Source organism: Stylophora pistillata, chromosome 9, assembly GCF_964205215.1.
Source record: "Stylophora pistillata chromosome 9, jaStyPist1.2, whole genome shotgun sequence".
NCBI lineage: Eukaryota > Metazoa > Cnidaria > Anthozoa > Scleractinia > Pocilloporidae > Stylophora > Stylophora pistillata.
This window is the reverse complement of record NC_142527.1, coordinates 18,388,503-18,412,689: the sequence shown is the minus strand read 5'-3', so window position 1 is coordinate 18,412,689 and position 24,187 is coordinate 18,388,503. Positions and strand designations below refer to the sequence as shown.

The 24,187-nt window shown below is 39.9% G+C and overlaps 2 protein-coding genes across 3 annotated transcripts; both read left to right on the top strand.

Annotated features, from left to right (window-relative positions):
• The first annotated feature begins 862 nt into the window (after window positions 1–862).
• Window positions 863–20,419, top strand: LOC148723620 (discoidin domain-containing receptor 2-like). 2 transcript variants are annotated; one of them, XM_088733747.1, is made up of 9 exons: window positions 863–996; window positions 8,732–9,078; window positions 9,897–10,056; window positions 12,776–13,276; window positions 13,760–13,894; window positions 15,150–15,269; window positions 16,044–16,074; window positions 18,494–18,653; window positions 18,914–20,385. In XM_088733747.1, exons 1-9 carry the CDS (start codon window positions 930–932, stop codon window positions 19,424–19,426), a joined length of 2,034 nt encoding a protein of 677 aa, XP_088589873.1. In that variant the 5' UTR covers window positions 863–929; the 3' UTR covers window positions 19,427–20,385. The 2 variants fall into 2 exon arrangements, with proteins under 2 accessions (XP_088589873.1, XP_088589874.1); XM_088733748.1 differs by lacking the exon at window positions 15,150–15,269 and having other exon boundaries at window positions 18,914–20,419.
• On the top strand, window positions 10,298–12,400 carry LOC148723621 (uncharacterized). Its single transcript, XM_088733750.1, has one exon. It carries the CDS (start codon window positions 10,596–10,598, stop codon window positions 12,243–12,245), a length of 1,650 nt encoding a protein of 549 aa, XP_088589876.1. The 5' UTR covers window positions 10,298–10,595; the 3' UTR covers window positions 12,246–12,400.
• Window positions 20,420–24,187: the final 3,768 nt, after the last annotated feature.

Sequence of the window (24,187 nt, the reverse complement as noted above, 5' to 3'; positions counted from 1 at the left end):
TTCAAGATTTTATGAGAGAACAAGAAAGATGCTTTCAGCGTAAATCACAAGCTTTGATTTTCTAACAAGTGATTTTGTCCTAAAACTGAAAGCTCTTAAAGAAAGGTTCACTTTTTTGTTCTGAATCTCGCGACATTGGCCGTGTCTCCATGACGTCATCAAGGGATTTGCACCTCACTATCTACGACAAAGGTCTAATTTTAGTCGAATCAAATAGAGTACAGTCAACTAAATTTTCTGTACCAACGACCTACAAACGCACTGTTGAGGGCCCTCGAGGTATTTTAACCGCGATTCAATATAATCCTTTGACCATTCTTGTTTCTTAGCCTCTGCTTAAATCAGCTAGTAATAAGAATGCTTAAATTTGGGGAAAATGTTTATATACAAGTTTAAATTACGAAAGGTATACGGGCAAACAGGCATTGAACGATGAAACGTGACTTGACAATCCATTGCTTTCTTAACGATATCACACCAGCACGCTCTATGGGGTCCTTTAACGATATCACACCAGCACGCTCTATGGGTCCTTTAACGATATCACACCAGCACGCTCTATGGGTCCCTTAAGATCTCTAGTTTTAAGAGGTTCAGAACCATTAATTGACATGTTTGCCAGCGAAAGGATTACGAATAACGTGAATTTATATAACATTAAATACTTCTAGCAGAATGCAAAATAAGTGGGATTGAATTGAGAAGAAATCCTAGTAACAATCCAGCGGGATGGAATCTGGAGGAGATTCAGGAAATTTTTTCTCGAGGAAATATTGATTCTCTGCATAATCCATATGGAACTGAATCAAGAAATTGTGGCCGGAAATCTTTAGTTGCGTAGATGGGTTGGGCAAAGCGGAAGCTGAATCTTTTAGTTAATCACCTGGTTTAGAATTCTTTCAGAGCGCTTTGGATTGATCAGTTTAAGGATGTCTCGAGTTCATCTCGTAATTGGAAGTTTCATTGTGTTGAGTTTAGGACAAGTCATTTCTCAAGGTAACCATACCCGCAGACCCACTGGAGAATAATGTAATCGAGAAGAGGAAAACGAATGTTTCGGTTCGACTCGATTTCACATCAATTAAACTTTCGAATCGACCAGAAACCGCCGTTCTGCTTTCCTTTCGCCCGATCATTTGTCCTTGGGTCTGCTGGATTATAATCACACGATAAGTAATCTGTATTACATACCAGTAATAGTCAAAAGGTAATGAAACTTTTTAAGCGTCTGAATATGGATTTGGTTTTTTCTTAATTAACACATTTTAATTGGTACCGACATATATATATATGTATAAGGGTGTATTCGATGCTAATTAAAAAAAACTAAGCATATGATCACACGCTTAATCTATTTATTTATTTTTGATTTGCTAGTTGCTTTTTTTTATGGCGATACAATATTTTTTACAAAATCTAAATCAGTGTGTTTACGATTAAAAAATAATTATATTTTTCAATGTAAAGATATTGATTAAGGGTGATATTTCCTCCTTAATTGACTGAAAGACTTTATCGGTAACAATTTGGGCTTCGATTTTGTACGTCAAATGGACTTCAAGAGATATTACATTCACGCAATCTTAAGATAAAAAGTAACCGATGATGTGTCATATTGTACAGTACCTTTAACAAAGATTGCACCGTGAGTATTGACACTGTTCAAGTTGACTGAGTTGTAAAATCACCAGTTGTAGACCAATTGCGAAAAGGAATATAGATAAAAAAAGAAAGGTCTAACAAACCAATGAAAAAACAAGCAAACCAAAAAATCTCAACGCATTCATTGCTATACGATGACTGATGACAGTTTTTAAGTAAGCATGTTTTAAGCCGTGATCTTTCTTGAACTTTGTGAGATAGACAAAAAGAGATGGATAATTTTAAGCCTCCATCAGTAAAGGAAAAAAAGACTATTGACCTGTCAAAAACAACATATCAAGTTGAAGAAAAAAATCTGAGTACCCCTCCACTATTCGTACTTTCGAGAAAAAGGAGATGAGGGGAATGAGGGGTGGGGGAAGGGGAGGGAATGGCTCTGATGTTGGGGTGGAAACCCAGGCCTTACAAGCCTATCCCTGTGTAAGAAAAACCCTTTCATGTCTTTAACCTTTTATTTTCTGCTTTCTTTGGTTCTTGAACAGAGTTGCGGAACCTAACTCAAATATACAACAACATATATATCATATATTAATTATATATATTTATATTTAAATGTATATATGTATATATATGTATATATATATATATATATCTATATATATTCTACTCAGCATATATTTTTTTAAGTTTTGAAAAGGGTTTATTCATAACAAACAACCTAAGTTACAAAATAAAACTGCTAACGCACGTGGGCTTGGCCCCAACTAATTATTAATAAACAGTCCAAAGTTCCAAAGTTCAAGAGTTCTTAAATATATACGAGTATTAAATATTACTAATATTAATGTAAGGTTATAAATAATTCCAAAATAGTTAGGTCTGATATTAATATAAGCTTAATCTATAATATTGGTATGGCTAGGGCTAACATAGACTAATATTAATGTAACTCTAGGATTGTTTAATGCTAATTCTAAGTTGTAAATAATTCCAAGTTCATTTAATCAAATGTTAACTAAAGCTTAAGGTAAACTAATATTAATATAAGCTTAATCTATAATATTGGTATGGCTAGGGCTAAAGTAGACTAATACTAATGTAACTCTAGGATTGTTTAATGGTAATTCTAAGTTGTAAATAATTCCAAGTTGATTTAATCAAATGTTAACTAAAGCTTAAGGTAATCTATTTACAAAAGTATTCTATAGGAGTCCCTATCGATTGTACAGATTGATGGGGACTCCCAAGCGTTTCTAAAGTTAGATAACGAGAGTCGGAAGTAGTCGCACACAATTCTGTTTTTGGTCTCGCTGAGGGCATAGCAAATTATACCCTCAGGGGGGTCATTCCCATTGTGGAAGGTAGATTTATTTCGAAATTTCCAGATGCTGTACAAAATTGTCTTAATTAGAAAGCGGGCAATACGATTCTGTTTTGGACTACCGGGGGTCCAACGAAAAAAGAAAACATAGGTACAGGATGGGAGAAAGCTAGTTCCAAGGATAGAGGAGATAATAGGAGAAAAGTGGGTCCATACAGATTTCACACGGGGGCAATTGAGAAAACAGTGATCTATAGTTTCTTTACGGGAACAAAAGGCGCACTTATCTGAGTCGATATATCCCCAATTCTTTAGAGAATCGCGGACCTTAATAGCGCGAAGTACAATTTTCTAGAGTATGTCGTTCTTATAATTTTCAGAAAAGTCATCTCGCACTAAATTCCAAAATTTGTCAAGATTAAAGTCAATCAGAAGGAAGGGAGTCCAAAAGCGATGAAGAATTGGAGATGTGGAGTTTTCCTTCAAGAGAGTTCGATAACATTTCTTGGAAGAAAATTCAAAATCGCACCACTCCGTGCGGGAGAGAATCCCACGTAGAGTGGTGAGAGCCGAGAGAACATTCTCATAATAGGGCGTCAAGATCTGTGTACTCGGGGTAAAATTATCTCGAAGAGGGCTCCACTCCCAGCGACAGGAGGCAAGCCTAGAGCCTAGAAAATATCTGGCCAAATAAAAGGATTTTGATTCGCGATCATCTAGATTGGAAGTTACTGAGGCTAATTTAAGAGATTTACCTTTGATCAGGAAATTCAAAATGCCGAGACCGCCATTGCTAAGAGATTGGTGGCAGGACGCTCGGCTAACCGTTTCAACTCGACAACCCCAGACAAATGGCCAGATTAAAGCGTTCACCTTAGAAATTACCCATTTTGGGACACAAAAACTGTAGAGAGATATAGGAGCTTGCTAATTCGGAGAATGTTAACGATGAGTGATCGCCCGACAAGAGAAAGAGAGCGGGATTTCCATAAGTTGAGATGATTTTCTAATTTCTCTAGTTTTGGCTGCCAGTTATCTAATTCAGTATCGCGGCCGAAAACAACACCTAGAATTTTAATTTTTGTCACCCATTTGAGGCCAAGTGGTTGGTCGTCGCGCGTACGCCACGCCCCCAACCACATGGCCTCTGTTTTCGTGACATTAAGGCGAGCCCCAGAGCCACGCTCATAAATATTAATCATGTTGAATAGAACTTTCAGAGAGCGATAAGATTTCACTATACAGGTCGTATCGTCAGCATAATTTCCAACTTTATAGCAGAGACCATGTATATCCGGAAGGAGAAAGCCTTCGATTTCAGGATTATTTCGGATTTTGCATGCGAGAGTTTCAACGCACAAAACATAGAGCAGGGGAGACAGGGAATCCCCCTGTCTTACCCCACGAGATAAAGGAATCGCATCGGTTAGCCATTCGTTAACAATAACACGCATATTGGCCCCATTATATAAAGTGTTGATCCAAAAATAAAAAGACGGGCCAAAACCAAAACGGGGTAAGAGGCTTTGCAGAAAGGTGCGATTAACGCGATCGAAGGCTTTCTCTTGATCTAAACTGAGCAAAATGCCGATTTCATTCGTGCGGTCGATGTAATCTAAGATATCCCTAAGTAAATGTAAGTTTGAAATAATTTTGCGTCCGGGCAGAGAACAAGTTTGATCAGGGTCAACGATATATTCCAGAACTTTAGAGAGTCGAAGAGAGAGAACTTTTGAGCATAACTTATAATCAACGTTTAAGAGGGAAATCGGACGCCAATTTTTCAGATTCTTACGATCTCCTTTCTTAAAAATAACGCGAGTGTTGCTCATCTTCATGGAATCACACATCTCTCCGGTTTGGTAGCGTGCATTTAAGACTCGACATAAACGTGGGGCTAAAAGGTCCCAAAATCTAGCGTAGAATTCAACCGAAAGGCTATCAGGGCCAGGCGATTTATTCCTATTCGTATTTTTCATAGCGAGAGTAAGTTCGTCAAGCGTGATCTCGCCTTCGCAAGATGACGCCTGGTCAAAGGTTAATTTCCGTGTTAGAGAAGATAAAAGATCTTCTTGAAGAGCAGCATCTATCGGTTCTTCGGAAAAGAGTTGAGTGTAGAAATCGATATGAGCTTTTTCAATCTCTTCTTGGGAAGAGACTTCGATACCGGTAGAATCATAAACCGAAGAGATGTGGGATCAGTGAGCTTTAATTCTTTGTAAATTAAAAAAGTACCGACTGGGCCTTTCGCCTTCCTCTAGCCATTCTGCTCTACTACGAATAATGATTCCTTCGACTTGCTTAGTTCGAAGGGCTTTCAAACGACATTCGGTGTCAGAAATTAAAGGGATAACGGAATTGTCTCCGTCAACTAAACGTTGACGAAGACGGATCAAGTTGTTCGTAAAAATCACCTGGTCTCTTTGCAATTCTCTTCGCTTTTTACGGGAAAAGGAGATCGTTTCTTCTTTAATAGTTATTTTTAAAAAATCCCACCAATCTTGGAGACACGGAAAACAAGATAAAAAACGTACATGATCATCGATTAGTTTCTCTATAGTAGCGCAAAAATCCTTATCGTTCAAAAGAGAGTTGTTAAAACACCAAACGCCTGGACCGCGTTTTACAGCGGTGGGAATATCAAAAGTAAGAAAAACAAAATCGTGGTCGGATATCGAACAAGGGCGAATGTCACACTTAACGTTGGGTGATAATAAATCTTTTGAAATTAAAAACTTGTCAAGTCTACTCCCAAATGACCGTGTGGAATTAAACCACGTAAATTCTCTTGATCTTGGATGCAAATTTCGCCAAACATCTGAAAGCGCGAAATCACTCTTTAAAGATTCGTAGTCTTTGTGTATAGAGATATTCCCACCAAACTTATCGAGAGCGTTGTCGTAACAATTAAAATCTCCTCCGATGATAGTCGCAGAGGAAGGAATAAAAAATTCATGAATCGAAACAAAAAAACTTTTCCGTTCGGTAGGATTGGTAGGAGCGTAGATATTGACTAGATTAATGTCAATTAATGCCCTGTTGACTAGATTAATATCAAAGTCGTTGCACCTGATCAAAACACTGACAATACGACCTTGTGAGTCCTTCTTCCAAGATACGATTTCGTTTGAGCATTTCGAAGAAATCAAGGTGACGACACTACCCTGTTTCCCAGAGGTAGGGGACCAAAAACTACGGCCAGCCATCTACGGGATAGAGATTTGATGGTAGATTCAGAATGAATTAACGTTTCTTGTACAAAACAGACATCACAGTTGGACTTCTCGATCAAATCAAACAAGAAATTGTACGTAGGGAGGTTTGCAAGCCCCCTTGCATTAATAGTTAAGAGTTTGAAATAACTTGGAAAAAAGACACCTGGAAAAGTAAAAACTTACTTGGACTTTTTAGAGTGTCCATTTTTTCCTTTTTTCTTTTCCGTGGGGGTAGTTTCCTTTCTACTTGGAGATACATCGGATGATTTTCTTTTGAGATCGTGGGTGATTTCCATGTCATTTTCGGTTTCAAGGGTAAATGAAGCTGTGGTAGGAACAGGTATCGATGAGCGTGGCCTTCCGGTGGTGAGCGTGGGTGTAGTAGGTTTACGAATGCAGGCAAGGGACAGATCAGGCAAGCGAGCAGGTGTGCGACGGGATGACGGCTTGATGGATTTGAGAGCAATGAAACCATGAGGATCCAGAATCGGGGAATCAGAAGAGACGGATGACAGTTGAGAAGAATGTTCGGAGAGATTGTGCGACGGCAGTTCGGGTTGAGAGTGTTGCTGTTCAGGTTGAGAGTGTTGCGAAGGTTGTTGTGGTTTAGAATGTTGCTCAGACTGTCCAGGTTGAGAGGGTGGCTGAGTCTCGTTGAAATGTTCAGGTTGAGAAGGTTGTTCCCGGTTGAGAAGATTAATCAGTTTCATTGAAGTCGTCAGGCGGGGGGGGGGGGGTGGGGGGAAGACGGGAGGCAAATTCTCAGCAAGTTCTTCGTTGACGGGCGGATTTGGCAGAGGAAAATTTTCAGAAGATCGTTTGGGTGGAAGAAGAACAGAGGCAAGTGAAGCATTTTCGTCAATAGAACCATGGTCGTCTGATACATCAATGTTTACTTCATCCGTTTCATCGGTTTCGGCGCAGTGAGTGAGTGGAAAGACCCAAGAGTAATCACAATTGATCCCCAAGTGGCCTTCCTCTTTACAAATACAGCATAGAACGGGGCGTTGACACTCTGACGCCTCGTGGCCAATGCCCTCGCAATTGAAGCAAATCTTGTTGGGGCAGCCGTTAGCAAAGTGTCCAAAACAATTACATTTGCGGCAAGTGGGAACTTGGCCATTATGTCGCAGGAAGATCTGAAACTTTCCAAAATCTCAGGAAACTCGGAATAAGTTTAAAACCCGAACACGGTAGTATCGAAAGCCATTGTAAATAGCGGAAGCATAGGAATACTTCCTCTCCGGTAGTGTAACACCTCACAGTAAGGTGCTAGGCGTTTAATGATCGCCAAATCTGATTGTTCAAAAGGCGCGTCGTAGATGGTGAGAAATGTTAACGGTTTGTCAACATCTTGTAGGGCGTAGTTTTCTGAACCAAGTTTTAGAGAATTGAAGCTTAAAAACCTTTCTTTGGCGGTCTCAGACTTGAAAGTCACGACGACTTCCCCATTAAGATTTCGTTGGAGGCATTGTATGTCTGTAAATTCAATGTTCAGCGCCGAAAAAGCGTCGAAAACGGAACGAGCACTCGCTCATTTAGACGGTGTAAAGAAAGCGGTTCTCGGCCGCTGCGGCATGTTGTTTTCAATAAAAGCAGAAACCCGCTTGTTTGGCACATCATTTCCAATATTTCCAGAGGTACGCGCAGCTCTCGACGCATATGATTCTCCATTTACGATCGACGAGTCTTCAATGGCTCCATCGGCAACTAAATCTTCTAACAATCCCTCGGTATTCATGCCTGAATCCATAAATGACACACAAAGCAAATGAAAAAAGGCCCAGAGGCCAGACTAACCTTGAATCGACAAAGTTAAACTTTGGCTAATCGAGGAGCTCAAAATCGCTCGTCTGAATTAGTATTGTTTCGGCCTTCTGGGCCTCATCAGTGCAGTGCTTTCTACTCAGCATATATATACAAATATATATAGATATATATATACATATATATATATATATATATATATATATATATAACTAACTGCCGACAGTACTGTTTCGGCCTTCTGGGCCTCATCAGTGCAGTGCTAATACTAGGATGGGGGAGAACCGAGACGGTCACCCCAAACGACCCAACCTTTGTGGTATCGTCTAAGCCATGCCAGAGTGCTCAAACTAGAGTAAACCAACATATATATATATATATATATATATATGTATATATATGCGGAGTAGAAAAATACGACGACTATATCTATAGATGTGTATTCCACATTTGTGGTATCATCTTGGCCATGCCAGAGTCCTCAAACTAGTAACTAGGGAGCATAGCGCAATTGCATGATATGGCCCATCTAAGTAGAACTCTCAATTTGGACATAAAAGCAAAGTATTGTAATGCCAAAGAGCTATATCTAACTGCAGACAGTCCAATTTCGGCCTTCTGGGCTTATTATTATTATTATCGCTACGTAAGTCGAGCACTGTTTTTTTTTAGCTCAGGGAAATCTTTCAAACATATTTTATATATATATTTATAATTTAAATAAGAAAACATATAGAAAATATAAAAGCGACTCTCGTGCAGCACAGTCCTGCTTTAGCGCATTTTGAAAACGCTCACTTCTATCATTTTACCTTTTTCTTTTAAGAATGTTTCTCACCCTTGGGAATGGAAGATGGACGTATCAAGGATCGTAACATTCAAGCCGGGTCTTCTATAAATGCCAGTGCTAGTGCCATCCATGCCAGACTAAATCACAAAGATGGCTATGGTGGGTGGTGCCCTGATCAGAAGCAGTATGAAAATTATACAGATCCTTCCAAAATACTTGAATCTATTCAAGTCACATTTGCAAGCCCCTTACGAATTAAAGGGGTTAGTACACAGGCCCGCGCTGGAGGTTTGGAAAGGGTTGAAAGGTTCCGGTTCTGGTACAAAGAGCCGGACACAAAAAAAAATCGCTGGTACCACAATGGAGAAACTTCCCAAATAAGAGTAAGTTATTTCAAAGAACTTGAAAGTGTTGGTTTGCACAAGCGGCCGTACTCACTATACAGTAAGGGTCCAGTAACGATACCACTATAGTGACTCTCTTCAAGTACAATACTGTAACGCCGAAGACAACTTCAGAGATTGAATGGAGATTGACCCTTCTGTGACTGGTCATTATTTATAACAAGGGGGTAGGGAGGATTTTAATTTTGTTACAACAACATTTGCATAATCCCCCAGTAAGGCTCAGTAGCATTCCAATAATGGCCCTCCCCCCTCCTCGTTTCCCTGCATCCTTCCATAGCCGCATAGTGGTTATGTATAAGCGTCAACATTGAAAATATATAAATGCAGGTAATTGCCTTAAATGTATATAAAAGAATTTGCAGTATGACATTTTGACATTGCGCAGAACAGAAATCTTTTTATAACTGTACGGCTACTGAGCTTTTTCAAATGAAAATTTAATTTTAAATACAATTTTACCTCAATTAGCAGTTTCGCAATCTTATTGGCCAATTCTGTAAACGTCTCAAACAATGCGTTAATCAGCTCTCAAACATGGATGACTGAGAAATTTTGACGTCGATAAAAAAAAAATGAAAGTGGTTCAGCGTGGTCTGTACTCTTATCGACAACGATATTGAAAATTTGACGCGAACTCACTCGGCTGCGCTTCGTGAATCCATAACATTTTGACCAGTGTGATGATGAATATCGTTGTCAATAAGAACACAGGCCACGCTAAATTACTGTCGATTCGTTAAGTTTTCTATAATCTACCGATTAAAAGTCAAGCGTTTTCTTTGTAAATTTCTTAGATATTTGAGGGTAACAGCCTCTCGAAACTTGGGCCCAGAACTTCAGTGTTAAAACCTCCAGTTGTAGCTGAAGCTATAAAGATATATCCAGACATTACTCCTTCCAATTCCAAACAGGTTTGTCTCAGGTTTGAGCTTCTGGGCTGTCCAATCAAAAGTGGTAAGCTTATGATTTTCAATCAATATATTTCTAGCTTCGAAAAAGTTCTAAAGTTGAAAAGTCATGATTAACACGTTATTTTGTTCATCGCTGGTAATTTACATTTTCAAGCCTAAAGAGTATTTATATCCTATTTTATGAGGTTGTGCTGGCCCACACTTTTTTGAGTTTTCTACCCGCCCGTGACAGCTCTGTATCTGTTTAATTTGGCAACTTTTGTGCCTATCGCAACATTTTACGAACTATCGTTCTTCCAAAAATTGGTTCTCTGTCGTGGCCTGAAATTTGCGATCCCACAAAGAGTGTCTCCAGTTGAGATCAAGGCAAGCTTCGAGAAAGCATATTGGAACCTTGAACGGCATCTACCAAACGAGAATTTACGCGAACTAGCAGCCGCATCCTTACGATCTGTTGCGCTAGAGTATATTAATAAGAGTAGCCCAAAACCTCCTAAAGCCCTCTTGCAAGCTATTGAAGATCTGAAAAAACGCGATGACATCGTTGTCACAAAACCGGATAAAGGGTCTGGTGTTGTTGTTATGGATAAATCAGAATATCTTCGCCTACTATCCGAAGCGTCAATAAACGATACCAGCAAATTCCGATTCGTCGACTCGGAGAGACCGAGAACCAGAGGACGACCTCCTAAGTATTACCACCCTCTCCTTCAGAAAGAAAGGGAGTTGGAAACTCTCGTTCGAAAGATTCTACCGAAATCCATTGCTGACGCTCTCCGCCCGAAAGGGTCCAGACTCGCACACTTGTATGGCTTGCCGAAGACACATAAAGAACAGTTGGCCGTGCGGCCAATACTCTCTGCTACTAACACCTACAATTACTCGCTAGCGAAATGGCTTGACGACAAATTGAAACCCCTGTCGTGCAACCAATATACAGTGACAGACACATTCCGCTTTGCTGATGAAGTACGAGGCTTCGAGATCAGGAACGGCGAAATTTTAGTTTCCTATGACGTCATCTCATTGTTTACAAATGTACCATTGGAGGAAACAATACAGATCTTAGCTGAAAAAGCCTTTGCCCAGGATTGGTTCAACGAGACGCACAGCTTGAACATCTCTAAAGCGGACCTAATCGACCTCCTCCGAGCAGCTACGAAAAACCAGCTTTTCCAGTTTGACGGTGCTTTATATGAGCAGACAGATGGAGTCGCTATGGGTTCTCCCCTTGGACCGTTGCTGGCTAACGTCTTCATGTGCTCGATTGAGGAAAACCTCGAACGACACGGTCAACTTCCGCGCTATTACCGGAGGTACGTCGATGACACCCTGACCGTAATGCCTGATAGGGTGACCGCTGGCCAGTTTCTAGACACCCTTAACTCTACCCATCCCTCCCTCCAGTTTACCATGGAAGTCGAACGGGAAGGATCCCTTCCCTTTCTAGGAACTGAACTGCTTAACCGTGCGCCAAAGATTGAGAGCAAGGTCTACATCAAAAGAACCAACACGGGTCTCCTTCTGCATTTCCAGAGTCATGTTGACATTAAGTACAAGCGCAGCCTAGTTAACACCATGGTGGATCGCGCTTATCGATTATCTTCTAACTGGTCTTTCTTCTCCGAGGAATGTGACCGCCTTAGAGGGGTTTTTCATAACTTGAAATACCCAAAGCCACTGGTTGAAACTACAATCAAGCGGTTCGTTGAGAGAAGGATTTCATCTGCAGAACCCTGTCCATCACCAGACGTACCATCGGAGACTGTGAGATTAGTGTTACCCTTCAAGGACCAGTCGTCAGCTAATCATGTTAAACAACAACTGAACAGTCTAAGCTCGAAGTTAAGCGTGACTGTCCAACCAGTGTTCGTTAGCCCTAAGCTCGATCAACAGCTTAAGCAACACGAAATTAAGCCCCCTATTGTTAACCAACAATGTATCGTTTATGAATTTAAATGTAACCTGTGTGATGCAGGGTATGTGGGCTACACTCGTGGTCACTTACACGAGCGCGTAGAAGGGCACAAAAGGAAATCATCTTCTATCTACAAACACTACCACCTCCAGCACAATAGTGAAATGCCTGAACGCTTGATCGAGCAATTCAACGTCATCACGAAATGTAACGGCAAATTTGATTGCCTTGTTAATGAAATGTTGTATATTCGCATGCGTAAGCCAACACTGAACGTGCAAACGGATTCCATCCGCGCCAAGGTGTTTGTTTAAGCCGTTCAGTCTAATTTATGCTATTCTTGTACCTTTCCTTATTTGCATGTTTTTAAACTAGTCTCTTGATAATGGAGTCACGATGACCCCGAAACGTCGAGTAATAAATCTTTCCTGGTTTTTTCTATGCCTTTGCTTTAGCAAATCCCTGCTGATCAAATCGCAACATTTGACTCAAATTTTGGAGAATTTTGTTAAAATTGCATGCCCTTTAGAATAGATCAATAAGGAGATACTAACTTCAGTCATTTTATGAACAGATGTTTGCTATTCCTTGCTTTGAAAAAGTAAAAACTTGAAATAGCAAACCACTTACAATAAAATATTCCTATCTTATCTTAATCAGTTTAAATCCAACTGATGTGAATTTATAAGTCAGCTCTTGTTGTCTTGATATAGACATGGTTCTAAAGTGTAGGTACAAAACAGTTAAAAAAAAAAGTTAAATTAAATGAATGAAGCATATTTTATGAATAGCGACCTACATTATTAAAAAATAGCTTAACATGTCATTTCGATTCATTACTTAGGAATTGTCACATATGAGTTGCTTCAAGGCAACTCTTTGGACGGAAGATACTACTTCACTGATTCAAGCTATGATGGTCTAACTAAACGCTTCACCCTATCCTCTGGGTTGGGGATGCTTACTGATGGACGATTAGCCAATGAAGATTTTACAGTAAATAATGGATTGGGTTGGATTGGCTGGAATATTATAGAAACCCCTCAGCCTTATATAAAATTCCACTTTTTAAGCGAAAGGATTTTCAATTCAGCGACATTCCATTGTAACGTGAAAGATCAGACCCGCATCAAATTGTTTTCTAAAGTTGAAATAAGTTTCAGTAAGAATGGTAATGAATTTGATACCCTGCAAGACTACGAACCGAAAGAAATTTCCAGCCCATTATCATCGACAAACCATAATATTACAATTGATCTGTGTCGCCGGGTCGGGAAGTCTTTGATGTTCAACTTTACCTACAGTGGACAATGGATATTGATCAGCGAAGTTACGTTCAATTCAGGCAAGTTCAAAGAACTTATTGTCACACGCATAAATTAGCATTCCTAGTTCAACGGCCCAACACCAGGCCCAGGTTTATTTCTGAATCTTTAAAGAAGAGCCACTTCCTCTGTTTTTGTTCCTTTCATTGTCTGCGGTTGGAGAAAAATGGTTTCTACTGTAATAGGGCATGACGTGACAAACAGCAAGAAGTGAAATCTTACAAATTTCTTCCTGATGAATTTGTTTGTTTGTTTACTTTTTTTATGTATAAATGTTATGTATAAGATGTAAAATGACGAAATTGTCACTTCTCACTGTATTGGTCAGAAAGCAAATTAAATATAGTTTCCATACTATATGAGGGAGGTGTTTTTAAGTTCCAGTATACTGTGCTGCATATGTGCTATGATTGTTTCCAGTAGACTTTCTCTAATATCAAATGTATTCTTTCTTGAGATGTATTTTGTCTAGTTAATTGATGCCTACCTTTTTTATCTTCCAGAGCCACAAGGAGAGAGGTCACCTCCACAAGTTTACTGTGTTTCAAGTACTACCCAGCCTTTACCCATGAGTACTACCTCGAACGACATAACAAACAGCATCAGTAGTACCCCACTAACAGAAATTGAGAAAAATGGTGAGTATTCAACTGTCTTCAAACCTAACCTAAAGCCTGGACCTGACTTGAGCAGAGCTAGAAAAGCAACTGGTTTATTCAATATCTTGTCGTATTTAGTGCTTTATTGGAAAAGAATGGGGCAAAAAAATCAAGCAATCAACAACTTAATCCAGCAGATGTAAAACTTTCAATCAGTTAGCTTATCGGTCAGTCACTCGGTTAGTTACGGTCCAAATGTTAAAAACTTAGGTTAGCCCCACATTTTAGTCCTGCATTTCTGTCTCTGATATCTATGGCCCTTGGGAACCAGTTCACTTGATATAGAAAGAGCTTTGCGGCAGTAGCAGTTTGAATGGCGTCGGTTGAAATGTGTGGGAGAAATCACAGTTTAAAGTAGAGCTACGGTGACTTAATTTGAATGGTTAAGAATACACACGTTATCACTATCTTGTAAATCTGAGGTGTGTAAGATCTTTTTTGGAATAAAGAAAATATCACAATAAAACTTGATTTCGAAGTGGAAACTAGTGATGCAATTGAAATGAATATGTTATTTAATCTGTCGCTAATATCTAAGAGGTGTCCTTTAGACATCTCACCAGAAATAGATACAGTTCCTATTTAAATTCACGACTCATACACAAGAGTAGGTTTGGAGCTCGAACTAGGAGCCCGAGTATTTAGTGCCGTCCGATCGACAAAGTTACACAGAGTAGTAAACAACTAGTCATCACCTCTCGGGCTAAAACGTTTAGTGTGCCGCCGCCTGATACGAAAACCCAAAAAACCCAATATGAAACATGGGAACGTATTCCCCATCCAAGTGCAGGTGCAACGACCTCTGGGGGTTAGAGGTAAAATAGCTTAGTTACATGCAAGATAAAATTTAACATAAAACTTTTAAGAAAAGTTAGAGGGCTGAGATGAATACATTACAAATGTCAAACCTTAAATACACCATACAACAGAAGACTCAATTAACGCCATAGCGGCCCACGTGCTAACATACCAATAGGAAAATATTTACATTCTTTGTCACTACCAGTTACAGTTTAGTTCCGCCGAAAGTAAATACATTTACCTAATCACTCTGTTAGTATGTCCGTCAGTGAGTGAGCTTTTTCTCGACACAAGAAAAAATAATTAGTAATTAAACTGATTCTACCATAAGAAAAGATTTGTTTTCATTTAGAAAATTTTCGGAAGCCGCAAAGAGTTAGCAGTCGCTTCTGAAGCCAACTGTCTTAAAAAACCTCTCTTTTTGGCACCATAGATCCATCGTTTAAGAGACTTGACTTGGTGATACTAAGCTCATCTCTGACAGTGCTATGTATCAGTTTAGTAATCCTTGGTATTGCTTGGACACTCCGACGGAAGAGACAACGAGAAAACGGTAACATGCACATAGTGGTCTCTCATTTTCATTTCTTTGAAAAAGTTGACAACTCACTGATACTGATACTGCTAAGATTTCATTTCTTGGTAAAAATAAGACGACACCACGAAACAGGTTAATTGGGTTTTACAGTTCGCAGCGATCATGATTTAATGATTTGTTTCAAAGGAGAAGAATGCTCTTGAAACCGTGTGACCAGGTCGCATTTTGTTGTTCCATAAGGGTGTCTTACCTTCAGAAAATTGACCTCGACCACACCGGGCTTTATATTTTGTCATTTTTTATCTATGCTTAGCATCCTCACCACTTACCTATTGCGTTACACTTATTAGTTATTAGTATTACAAAGTCAGTTATTAGTATTACAGTTATTAGTATTACAAAGTCTTGCCTCCTTTCATGTTACATCTCAATGAAAAAGTGACTCTAGACTCTGATAATGAACTTTTTTGTGCAACAGCCAGAGTGATGATTTTTTTGTTTGTTTTACGATAGTTTGGGCAGTAACTGCTTTTGAAACGCGCGATATGGTTTTATGTGTGCGGCCATTTTATTAAATGGCGGCGTCCCAGTCGAGTTATTTGCACAATTAAAGAGAATTCTCAAGCAGTAAAGTTTCTCAAAAGAACCTAAAAAAGCAGTAAATTTTTGCCTTCTCCAGCCATAACTTCTCTTTTTCACCGATCCGCGGTGACTATTCACTTTGTTGATGTTCTTGAAATATTACCACTAAGTACATTAATGATGTTATTGTTTTGATTTCCCTCCTAGATGTGCATGTCAGAACCAGAGCTGACGAAAGGTATTACAATAATTTTTTTTTATTACATTGTAAAAAATACCAACAAACTTGGCTTTTGAAACTAAGCTCATCATCCTCATCTTCCTCCTCATCATTATCACCATACTCTTTTATCTACTGTAAGAAATGACAATAGACTTAGCTTTTTATACTAGGCTCATCCTTCTCCATCTCATCATCCTCTCCTCTTCTTCATCCTCCTCATCCTCGACCTCATCCTCCTTCTTCTCATTCTCCTCATTCCCCTCTTCTTCTTCATCCTCCTCATCCTCGACCTTATCCTCCTCCTTCTCATTCCCATCATCCCCTTCATTCTCGACCTCATCCTCCTTTTTCTCACCCTCATCATCCCCCTCATCCTCGACCTCATCCTTCTCCTTCTCATTCTCATGATCCTCCTCCTCTTCTTCATTCTCCTCATCCTCGACCTCATCCTCCTCCTTCTCATTCTCATCCTTCCCCTCCTCTTCTTCATCCTCCTCATCCTCGACTTCATCCTTCTCCTTCTCCTCATACTCCTCATCATACTCCCCATCCTCGACCTCATCCTCCTTCTTCTCATTCCCATGATCCCCCTCCTCTTCTTCATCCTCCTCATCCTCGACCTCATCCTCCTTCTTCTCATTCTCATAATCCCCCTCCTCTTCTTCATCCTGCTCATCCTCGACCTCATCCTCCTTCTTCTCATTCTCATGATCCCCCTCCTCTTCTTCATCCTCCTCATCCTCGACCTCATCCTCCTTCTTCTCATTCTCATAATCCCCCTCCTCTTCTTCATCCTGCTCATCCTCGACCTCATCCTCCTTCTTCTCATTCTCATGATCCCCCTCCTCTTCTTCATACTCCTCATCCTCGACCTCATCCTCCTTCTTCTCATTCTCATAATCCCCCTCCTCTTCTTCATCCTGCTCATCCTCGACCTCATCCTCCTTCTTCTCATTCTCATGATCCCCCTCCTCTTCTTCATACTCCTCATCCTCGACCTCATCCTCCTTCTTCTCATTCTCATAATCCCCCTCCTCTTCTTCATCCTGCTCATCCTCGACCTCATCCTCCTTCTTCTCATTCTCATAATCCCCCTCCTCTTCTTCATCCTGCTCAGCCTTGACCTCATCCTCCTTCTTCTCATTCCCATGATCCCCCTCCTCTTCCTCATCCTCCTCATCCTCGACCTCATCCTCATTCTTTTCATTCTCATAATCCTCCTCCTCTTCTTCATCCTGCTCATCCTCGAGCTCATCCTTCTCCTTCTCATTCTCATGATCCCCCTCCTCTTCTTCATACTCCTCATCCTCGACCTCATCCTCCTTCTTCTCATTCTCATAATCCCCCTCCTCTTCTTCATCCTGCTCAGCCTTGACCTCATCCTCCTTCTTCTCATTCCCATGATCCCCCTCCTCTTCCTCATCCTCCTCATCCTCGACCTCATCCTCCTTCTTCTCATTCTCATGATCCCCCTCCTCTTCTTCATCCTCCTCATCCTCGACCTCATCCTCCTTCTTCTCATTCTCATAATCCTCCTCCTCTTCTTCATCCTCCTCATCCTCGACCTCATCCTCCTTCTTCTCATTCTCATAATCCCCCTCCTCTTCTTCATCCTGCTCATCCTCGACCTCATCCTCCTTCTTCTCATTCTCATGATCCCCCTCTTCTTCTTCAACCTGCTCATCCTCGATCTCATCCTCCTCCTTCTAATTCTCATCATTCCCCTCTTCTTCTTTATATTCCTCATCCTCGACCTCATCCTCCTTCTTCTCATTCTCATCATCCCCCTCCTCTTCTTCATCCTGCTCATCCTCGATCTCATCCTCCTCCTTCTCATTCTCATCATCCTCCTCCTCTTTTTCATCTTCCTTATCCTGGACTTCCTCCTCCTTCTTCTTCTAACCATCATACTCCTCTTCGTCTTCATCCCCATCCTCCTCATCATCATCATCATTCTCTTTTTAACTACTCAAAAAATGACAACATACTTAGCTTTTTATGCCAAGCACATCCTTCTTCTTCTCATAATTCTTCTCCTCTTATGCGTCGTCCTCATTCTCGACCTCATTGTTATCCTTCTCCTCGTCCTCATACTTCTCCTCATCTTCATCCTCACCTCCTCCTCCTCATGATCGATGGGTAGAGGTCGTGGCTCAGGGACTATCCATCATTAGCCACCTCTACTCCGGCGATTAGTTGTTATATTTCCGTACTTGTTTTTTGTATTTTAGAATGACTAAAGCTTTTTTTAGTAATTTTACACTATCTTCTGCTTCGTTGGGATCTTGGATTTCAGATTTTTCTGAGATTTTGTTATTTTAATTAGAACTACATTTTCCTCAATTTAGGCTACGTGGTGATTAAAGGAATGTTAGTTTCATTTTTCTGTACAGGTGGACACTCAATGAGATTTTAATATTTATTTTTCTTTTAGCGACAAGCCTCAAGAGATTTTAACTTTGGCTCGAGACCCTATGGGTGTAACCACTCAGTTGGAAGTTTCTCAAAGTAATGAACATCGCAGCCTGGAGACGGAAGAACCTCCACAAGAGGGAGAATACGAGGACATCGAGTGGTTTCCACCTACGACGATTGTATGTTAGCTTATGTTTATCTTTTCGAATAATTATTCTAGGCGCATGATTTCAATTACGAATAATCTCATCGACCTAAGTTAAATAGTATTATGTAGGGAAGGGGTATGCACTTCCCAAAGTAAATAATACATTATACAAGGTGGGAATTGGGAAGGTTCATCTATTAAAAAAGTGAAAAAATCGTCGGTGGACTGCTGATCACGTGCCGGTCAACAAATCTTAAACATAGACATGTTTTTTCATTTTTGTTACCACAGGTGCCAAGCGGCAGTGCCCAGACTCAAGAATATATACAAGCGTCAAGTTCTTCTACCCACACTTATACGCCACTAGATAGAGATAAACAGAAAGTACACGAATACGTCAATCAAATAAAGATCCCGGACTATGCGAATATGTACATGCCTCTCATCGATGCACCCTGTATTCCTAACACGTCAGCCGACAATTCTAAAGCGTTTACATCTCTTCCAAAGTCTGCAGAATCTATGCAAATGTCACGCTCTAGTTCCCACACCAGTACACCACTAGGGAGAAGTAAAGAGACAGAACAGGAATACGTCAATCAAATCAAGACCCCGGATTACACGAATATGCCTCTCACCGATGCACCCAGAGTTCCTAACATACCAGCCGGCAATTTTCAAGGGTATACATCGCCTTCAAAGTCTAAAGAAGACGACGGCGACGATGAGTACGTCATTCCTCTAGAAAGGTTGTCGCGAGCTTTGGAGAGGAGCGGGCCTTCGCATCTTTCTTTAGGTACCTAAGGACAAATGAAGTAAAAGAAAATTGAGTGATCCTATAAACAACAAAATTCAGCCAATTTCAGCCATTGGAAATGTGCCATCAAATTGAATAGAAGAAAACTGAGTAAATAAAATAAGAAATATTAAAAGTACTGTCAATGGTCAATAAATCAATGGAAGAAAATGAAGTAAACTAAAAGTACAGATACATGAAATAATTATCAATACTCAACCCATCTTCCAACGGTGTGCACGAACAAGCTCTTCCGCACTTTTTACAAGCTACATGTAGTGCAAGGTTTTTACATAATAAATACTGATCAACGATTATTAGGCACATCCTTGCACTGAAAATCTGATGTATTTTAATTGAGGTTAGAGGCAAAAAGAGATAAGCTTTAAGCTGATCCTGAAGAATAATTGCGGACAATATGTAAAACATGTTACGACACATTGTTGGATTGTAATAATAATAATAATAATAATAATAATAATAAAATGAGTTACGAGATAAGAGTTTGTTCTGCTCTAGCTTAATTTTTCTTGAGAAACAAGTAGCATGACTTTGATGGTAGAGGACATAATTCAGAGAAAGCAACCATTTGCACTACTAAAGCAAAAATATTTACGTATCCTCATTATTGGTCTAGGGGTCGAATATCATTCCGCCCAGTTCCTCTATCATTGCACACGCCCTTAGTAAAGAATCGTGTGCCGAGTCTTCTGATCCCAAGGCTTCGTATGTGCGAGCAAGTAACTTCAATCTAGTGACTGTGGCGGGATGATCGCCCAGAAGGTCACATCTAAACTTTAGAGAATGCAATAATGAGTCTAGTGCCTCGCCATAGTCACTCATGTATCACTGAGCTTCACCAAGGCAGCGATAGGTGAGTGCTGTTTCCAGATGTTTACGAAGAATATTTTTTCTCAGATTTATTGATCACAAAAATGCATAACGAGCCATGACCAGATCACCCATCTGGTAGTAGATTGATCTGTTTAAATGAAAAGATGTCGCGGTCCTCTCGAAGTTTCCTCGTGTCCAGGTATCATGTCCATATTTGTTAACAGTGTAATGGAAGAAGCGGCTACGAAGGTCTTTCCGAGAAGTTGCAGAGAGGAAGTTTTTTAGCTCAAATTCCTTACTTGAGTTGGGGAGCGTGTTAAATCAGTTAAATTCTGGAATGTTCTTGAATTGCAATGAAAACGTTAATGTAACTGCAAAAAATTATTACTGTCATTCTGGAAGTAAGTAAACATTTGTTCAAGTACTGCATTTTTTTGCAAATTGATTACCAAACACACGTGTTTGGATATCTAATCACGCGTGTTTGGATCTGTTCTTTATCGAGTATCAAGGGGCATCCATGCAACCCAAATGAGGCCACCCAATTTATTAATTGCTTCATGAATAATAAATGATTTAAGCCTTAGTTCGAAAGCCTTACTATAAGACAATTTTCTCCAATCTGATCATAACTAGAAGTGCTATCCAAATCAACGTCCAACTGTAACTTTGTCAGGACCATACATTGAACGTGCGTTAAATTGCAATTTCGGCCTCAGTATTCCTGTTTAATTTGAATAATGTACAGCAAACGCCGTTACATAATTCTTTTCCCCCTCCCGCTCGTTTTGTCACTCGTCCAAAATCTTTCACCCGTCCAATATGGCGACCGAAAATTCGCCGCGCTGAATCTCGCGCTTGAAAATACGAACTACCGCCTGAAAGCGAGCTAGTACGTAGAGTGTAATGGGAATTCACTACCTGTTGCCGTTCCTTCGAAACTTGAGAAGCGTTTTCGGCGAGTTAGCGCTATGTTGGTGTTCAACATAGCGCTAACTCGCCGAAAACGCTTTAAAATGACCCGAGACGCTAGGAATCAACAAAGAAAACAACAAGGCAATAAGGTAAGCCCATTTTATTTCAAAACTAGACATTTTTTTCTCTCTTTTAAGGCAAAGCGATAACATCCCATACAAACCTTTATAAATATAAAACGTTTCGCAACACGGTAAGAGTCACGTCCGCTCTTCTAGTAGTGAGCTTGGGCTGCCTGAGCCTTAGGTTGTCGGAAAAATCGGTTGGAAAACAGACGCCGATTGGGTGCTACGGTACTTTCAATTTAGCTACGATACAGGGAGAATCTGAAGTAATCCCTTGTTCTACCTTTACATAATTGATGAATATTCTGCATCGTCCTTTTTCTTGTTGTTTTTCGTCTGTTAGTTTATTTCTTTCATTATTTCACATCAAACTAAAGTAAGCGGAGATAATCTTTGCTCTTTGTTTTCACTTCTTGTAGCTGGTCAAAGCGATCTTACCTTTCTGGAATTTTTTTCTTACAATCATTGTTACAATTACTTCTACTAAAGCCATATGATGATCCAAGGAACATCAGTTAAGTTTACTCAACAAGAGGGCAAAGTAAGGGAGACAGCTGAAGTGCTGTCTACACTGGGATCGATGTCAATCCTCACTTTCCTTTCAGCGATCAGTCTGAAGCCGAAACCTTGGTTCCAGTGGGTGTTATAACACAATTGGACGTTTCTGAAGAACCTCTCCCAGAGGAATCTGAAGATGTCGACCGGTTCCAACCAACGATAACAGTACGTTAAGTTTTATATAGGATTATTATACTATGCGGAAATTTCAATAGCTAACAATACTGCTGCCCCGGCCGGACCAATACTCAAGGTCTTAAAATAATTGAGAAGAATTTGCAACCTTTCTATAACATCAAGAAATGGTTAGATGTGAATTTAAACCCCCTTATGCCTGATGAGGATAAAAATTTTCGTGGCTCTTTAGTTTTAAATTCTGGAATTTGATGACGTCACGCGAAAACGATATATAGACCACATTTTTCCATGTTTTGTAAGACTTGTAACGGGTCAAAGCCACGCGGTATATTGAATAAAGCTTGTGAACCACGAGCCGGGGGGAGGGGTTATGTGTTTATGGATATGTTGGCATTAAAAGCTCTTGACCGGATCCCAGTTGTTCGAAGGGTGGATAACGCTATCCAACGGATAACTTGCTATCCAGCGGATAAGTGTTGAAGAAAACTTACTGCGCTATCCACCGGATAGAGATTTATCCAGTTGATACCGTTATCCACCTTTCGAACAACCCGATCCTGTCCTTTTCTCTTTAACTGCTACGATTCACTTTTCTCCTCTTCTCTTAACCAATGTGAATGGATGGGACTACTGATGGCCACTTACTTACTATTTGTAAATGGTAGACTTTCTCATAAATCTGATCGATTAACTACGAGCTCTATAGTACACGCTTTAAAATTTACCATCGGTAGGCATGAGTGGGCACGCTGACCAACTGACCTTGAAAGATTAAAACTCGTTGTCAAAACAATTAACCCAAACACTTTAAAAAGAATGTCACAAATTATGATTAACGTACTTGATCCTTCCAATCAAACAATCAGTCTTTGACTGCCAAAGCCAAAACAAGAACTTAAGAGTGGGTCCAAGGCAAAGGAAAGTGGACAAACTACACACGTCCACTGAAGGAAGTTGATCGATACGGTCCAGCACAATCAGGAAACTCATCTTACGAGCTGAACAACTTTGAACTTTGAATTCAAATCTTAACTAGATGCTAAACATAATTAAATGAATAAAAACTTAACCCACATGCTAAATACTTTACTAAACTTATATTGTAAAAAGACGTATATGTTGTCGTTTTGTTGCTCGATCGATGCCTTCAACAGAAAATAGATCTAGTACCACCTAACCATCTTTCTCTAAAGGTGCATACATGCACGCTTTACAAGCATTCTTCTGAATGCCCAAATATTGGATAAAAAACGGTCGTCGAAGTCTTAAGTTATGCGGTTGATCCAGCTTCAAAACTCAAAGATCTGCCTCACTTCATTCCCAAACATCACCATTTTTAACGAAGTAACTAAATATTTACCGCAATCATCCAAGGACGGACTATCAAGAGAAGGAAAAATTGGAGGTTCGTGAATTTCAAGATTTTATGAGAGAACAAGAAAGATGCTTTCAGCGTAAATCACAAGCTTTGATTTTCTAACAAGTGATTTTGTCCTAAAACTGAAAGCTCTTAAAGAAAGGTTCACTTTTTTGTTCTGAATCTCGCGACATTGGCCGTGTCTCCATGACGTCATCAAGGGATTTGCACCTCACTATCTACGACAAAGGTCTAATTTTAGTCGAATCAAATAGAGTACAGTCAACTAAATTTTCTGTACCAACGACCTACAAACGCACTTTTGAGGGCCCTCGAGGTATTTTAACCGCGATTCAATATAATCCTTTGACCATTCTTGTTTCTTAGCCTCTGCTTAAATCAGCTAGTAATAAGAATGCTTAAATTTGGGGAAAATGTTTATATACAAGTTTAAATTACGAAAGGTATACGGGCAAACAGGCATTGAACGATGAAACGTGACTTGACAATCCATTGCTTTCTTAACGATATCACACCAGCACGCTCTATGGGGTCCTTTAACGATATCACACCAGCACGCTCTATGGGTCCTTTAACGATATCACACCAGCACGCTCTATGGGTCCCTTAAGATCTCTAGTTTTAAGAGGTTCAGAACCATTAATTGACATGTTTGCCAGCGAAAGGATTACGAATAACGTGAATTTATATAACATTAAATACTTCTAGCAGAATGCAAAATAAGTGGGATTGAATTGAGAAGAAATCCTACTAACAATCCAGCGGGATGGAATCTGGAGGAGATTCAGGAAATTTTTTCTCGAGGAAATATTGATTCTCTG

Excerpts from the sequence above, each read along its gene's own strand:
- LOC148723620 (XM_088733747.1), top strand. The coding sequence starts at position 930 with ATGTCTCGAGTTCATCTCGTAATTGGAAGTTTCATTGTGTTGAGTTTA. Across the intron at positions 997-8,731 it reads AGGACAAGTCATTTCTCAAG|AATGTTTCTCACCCTTGGGA; the intron begins GTAACCATACCC and ends TTTTCTTTTAAG. Across the intron at positions 18,654-18,913 it reads GGTTTCCACCTACGACGATT|GTGCCAAGCGGCAGTGCCCA; the intron begins GTATGTTAGCTT and ends TTGTTACCACAG.
- LOC148723621 (XM_088733750.1), top strand. The coding sequence starts at position 10,596 with ATGGATAAATCAGAATATCTTCGCCTACTATCCGAAGCGTCAATAAAC.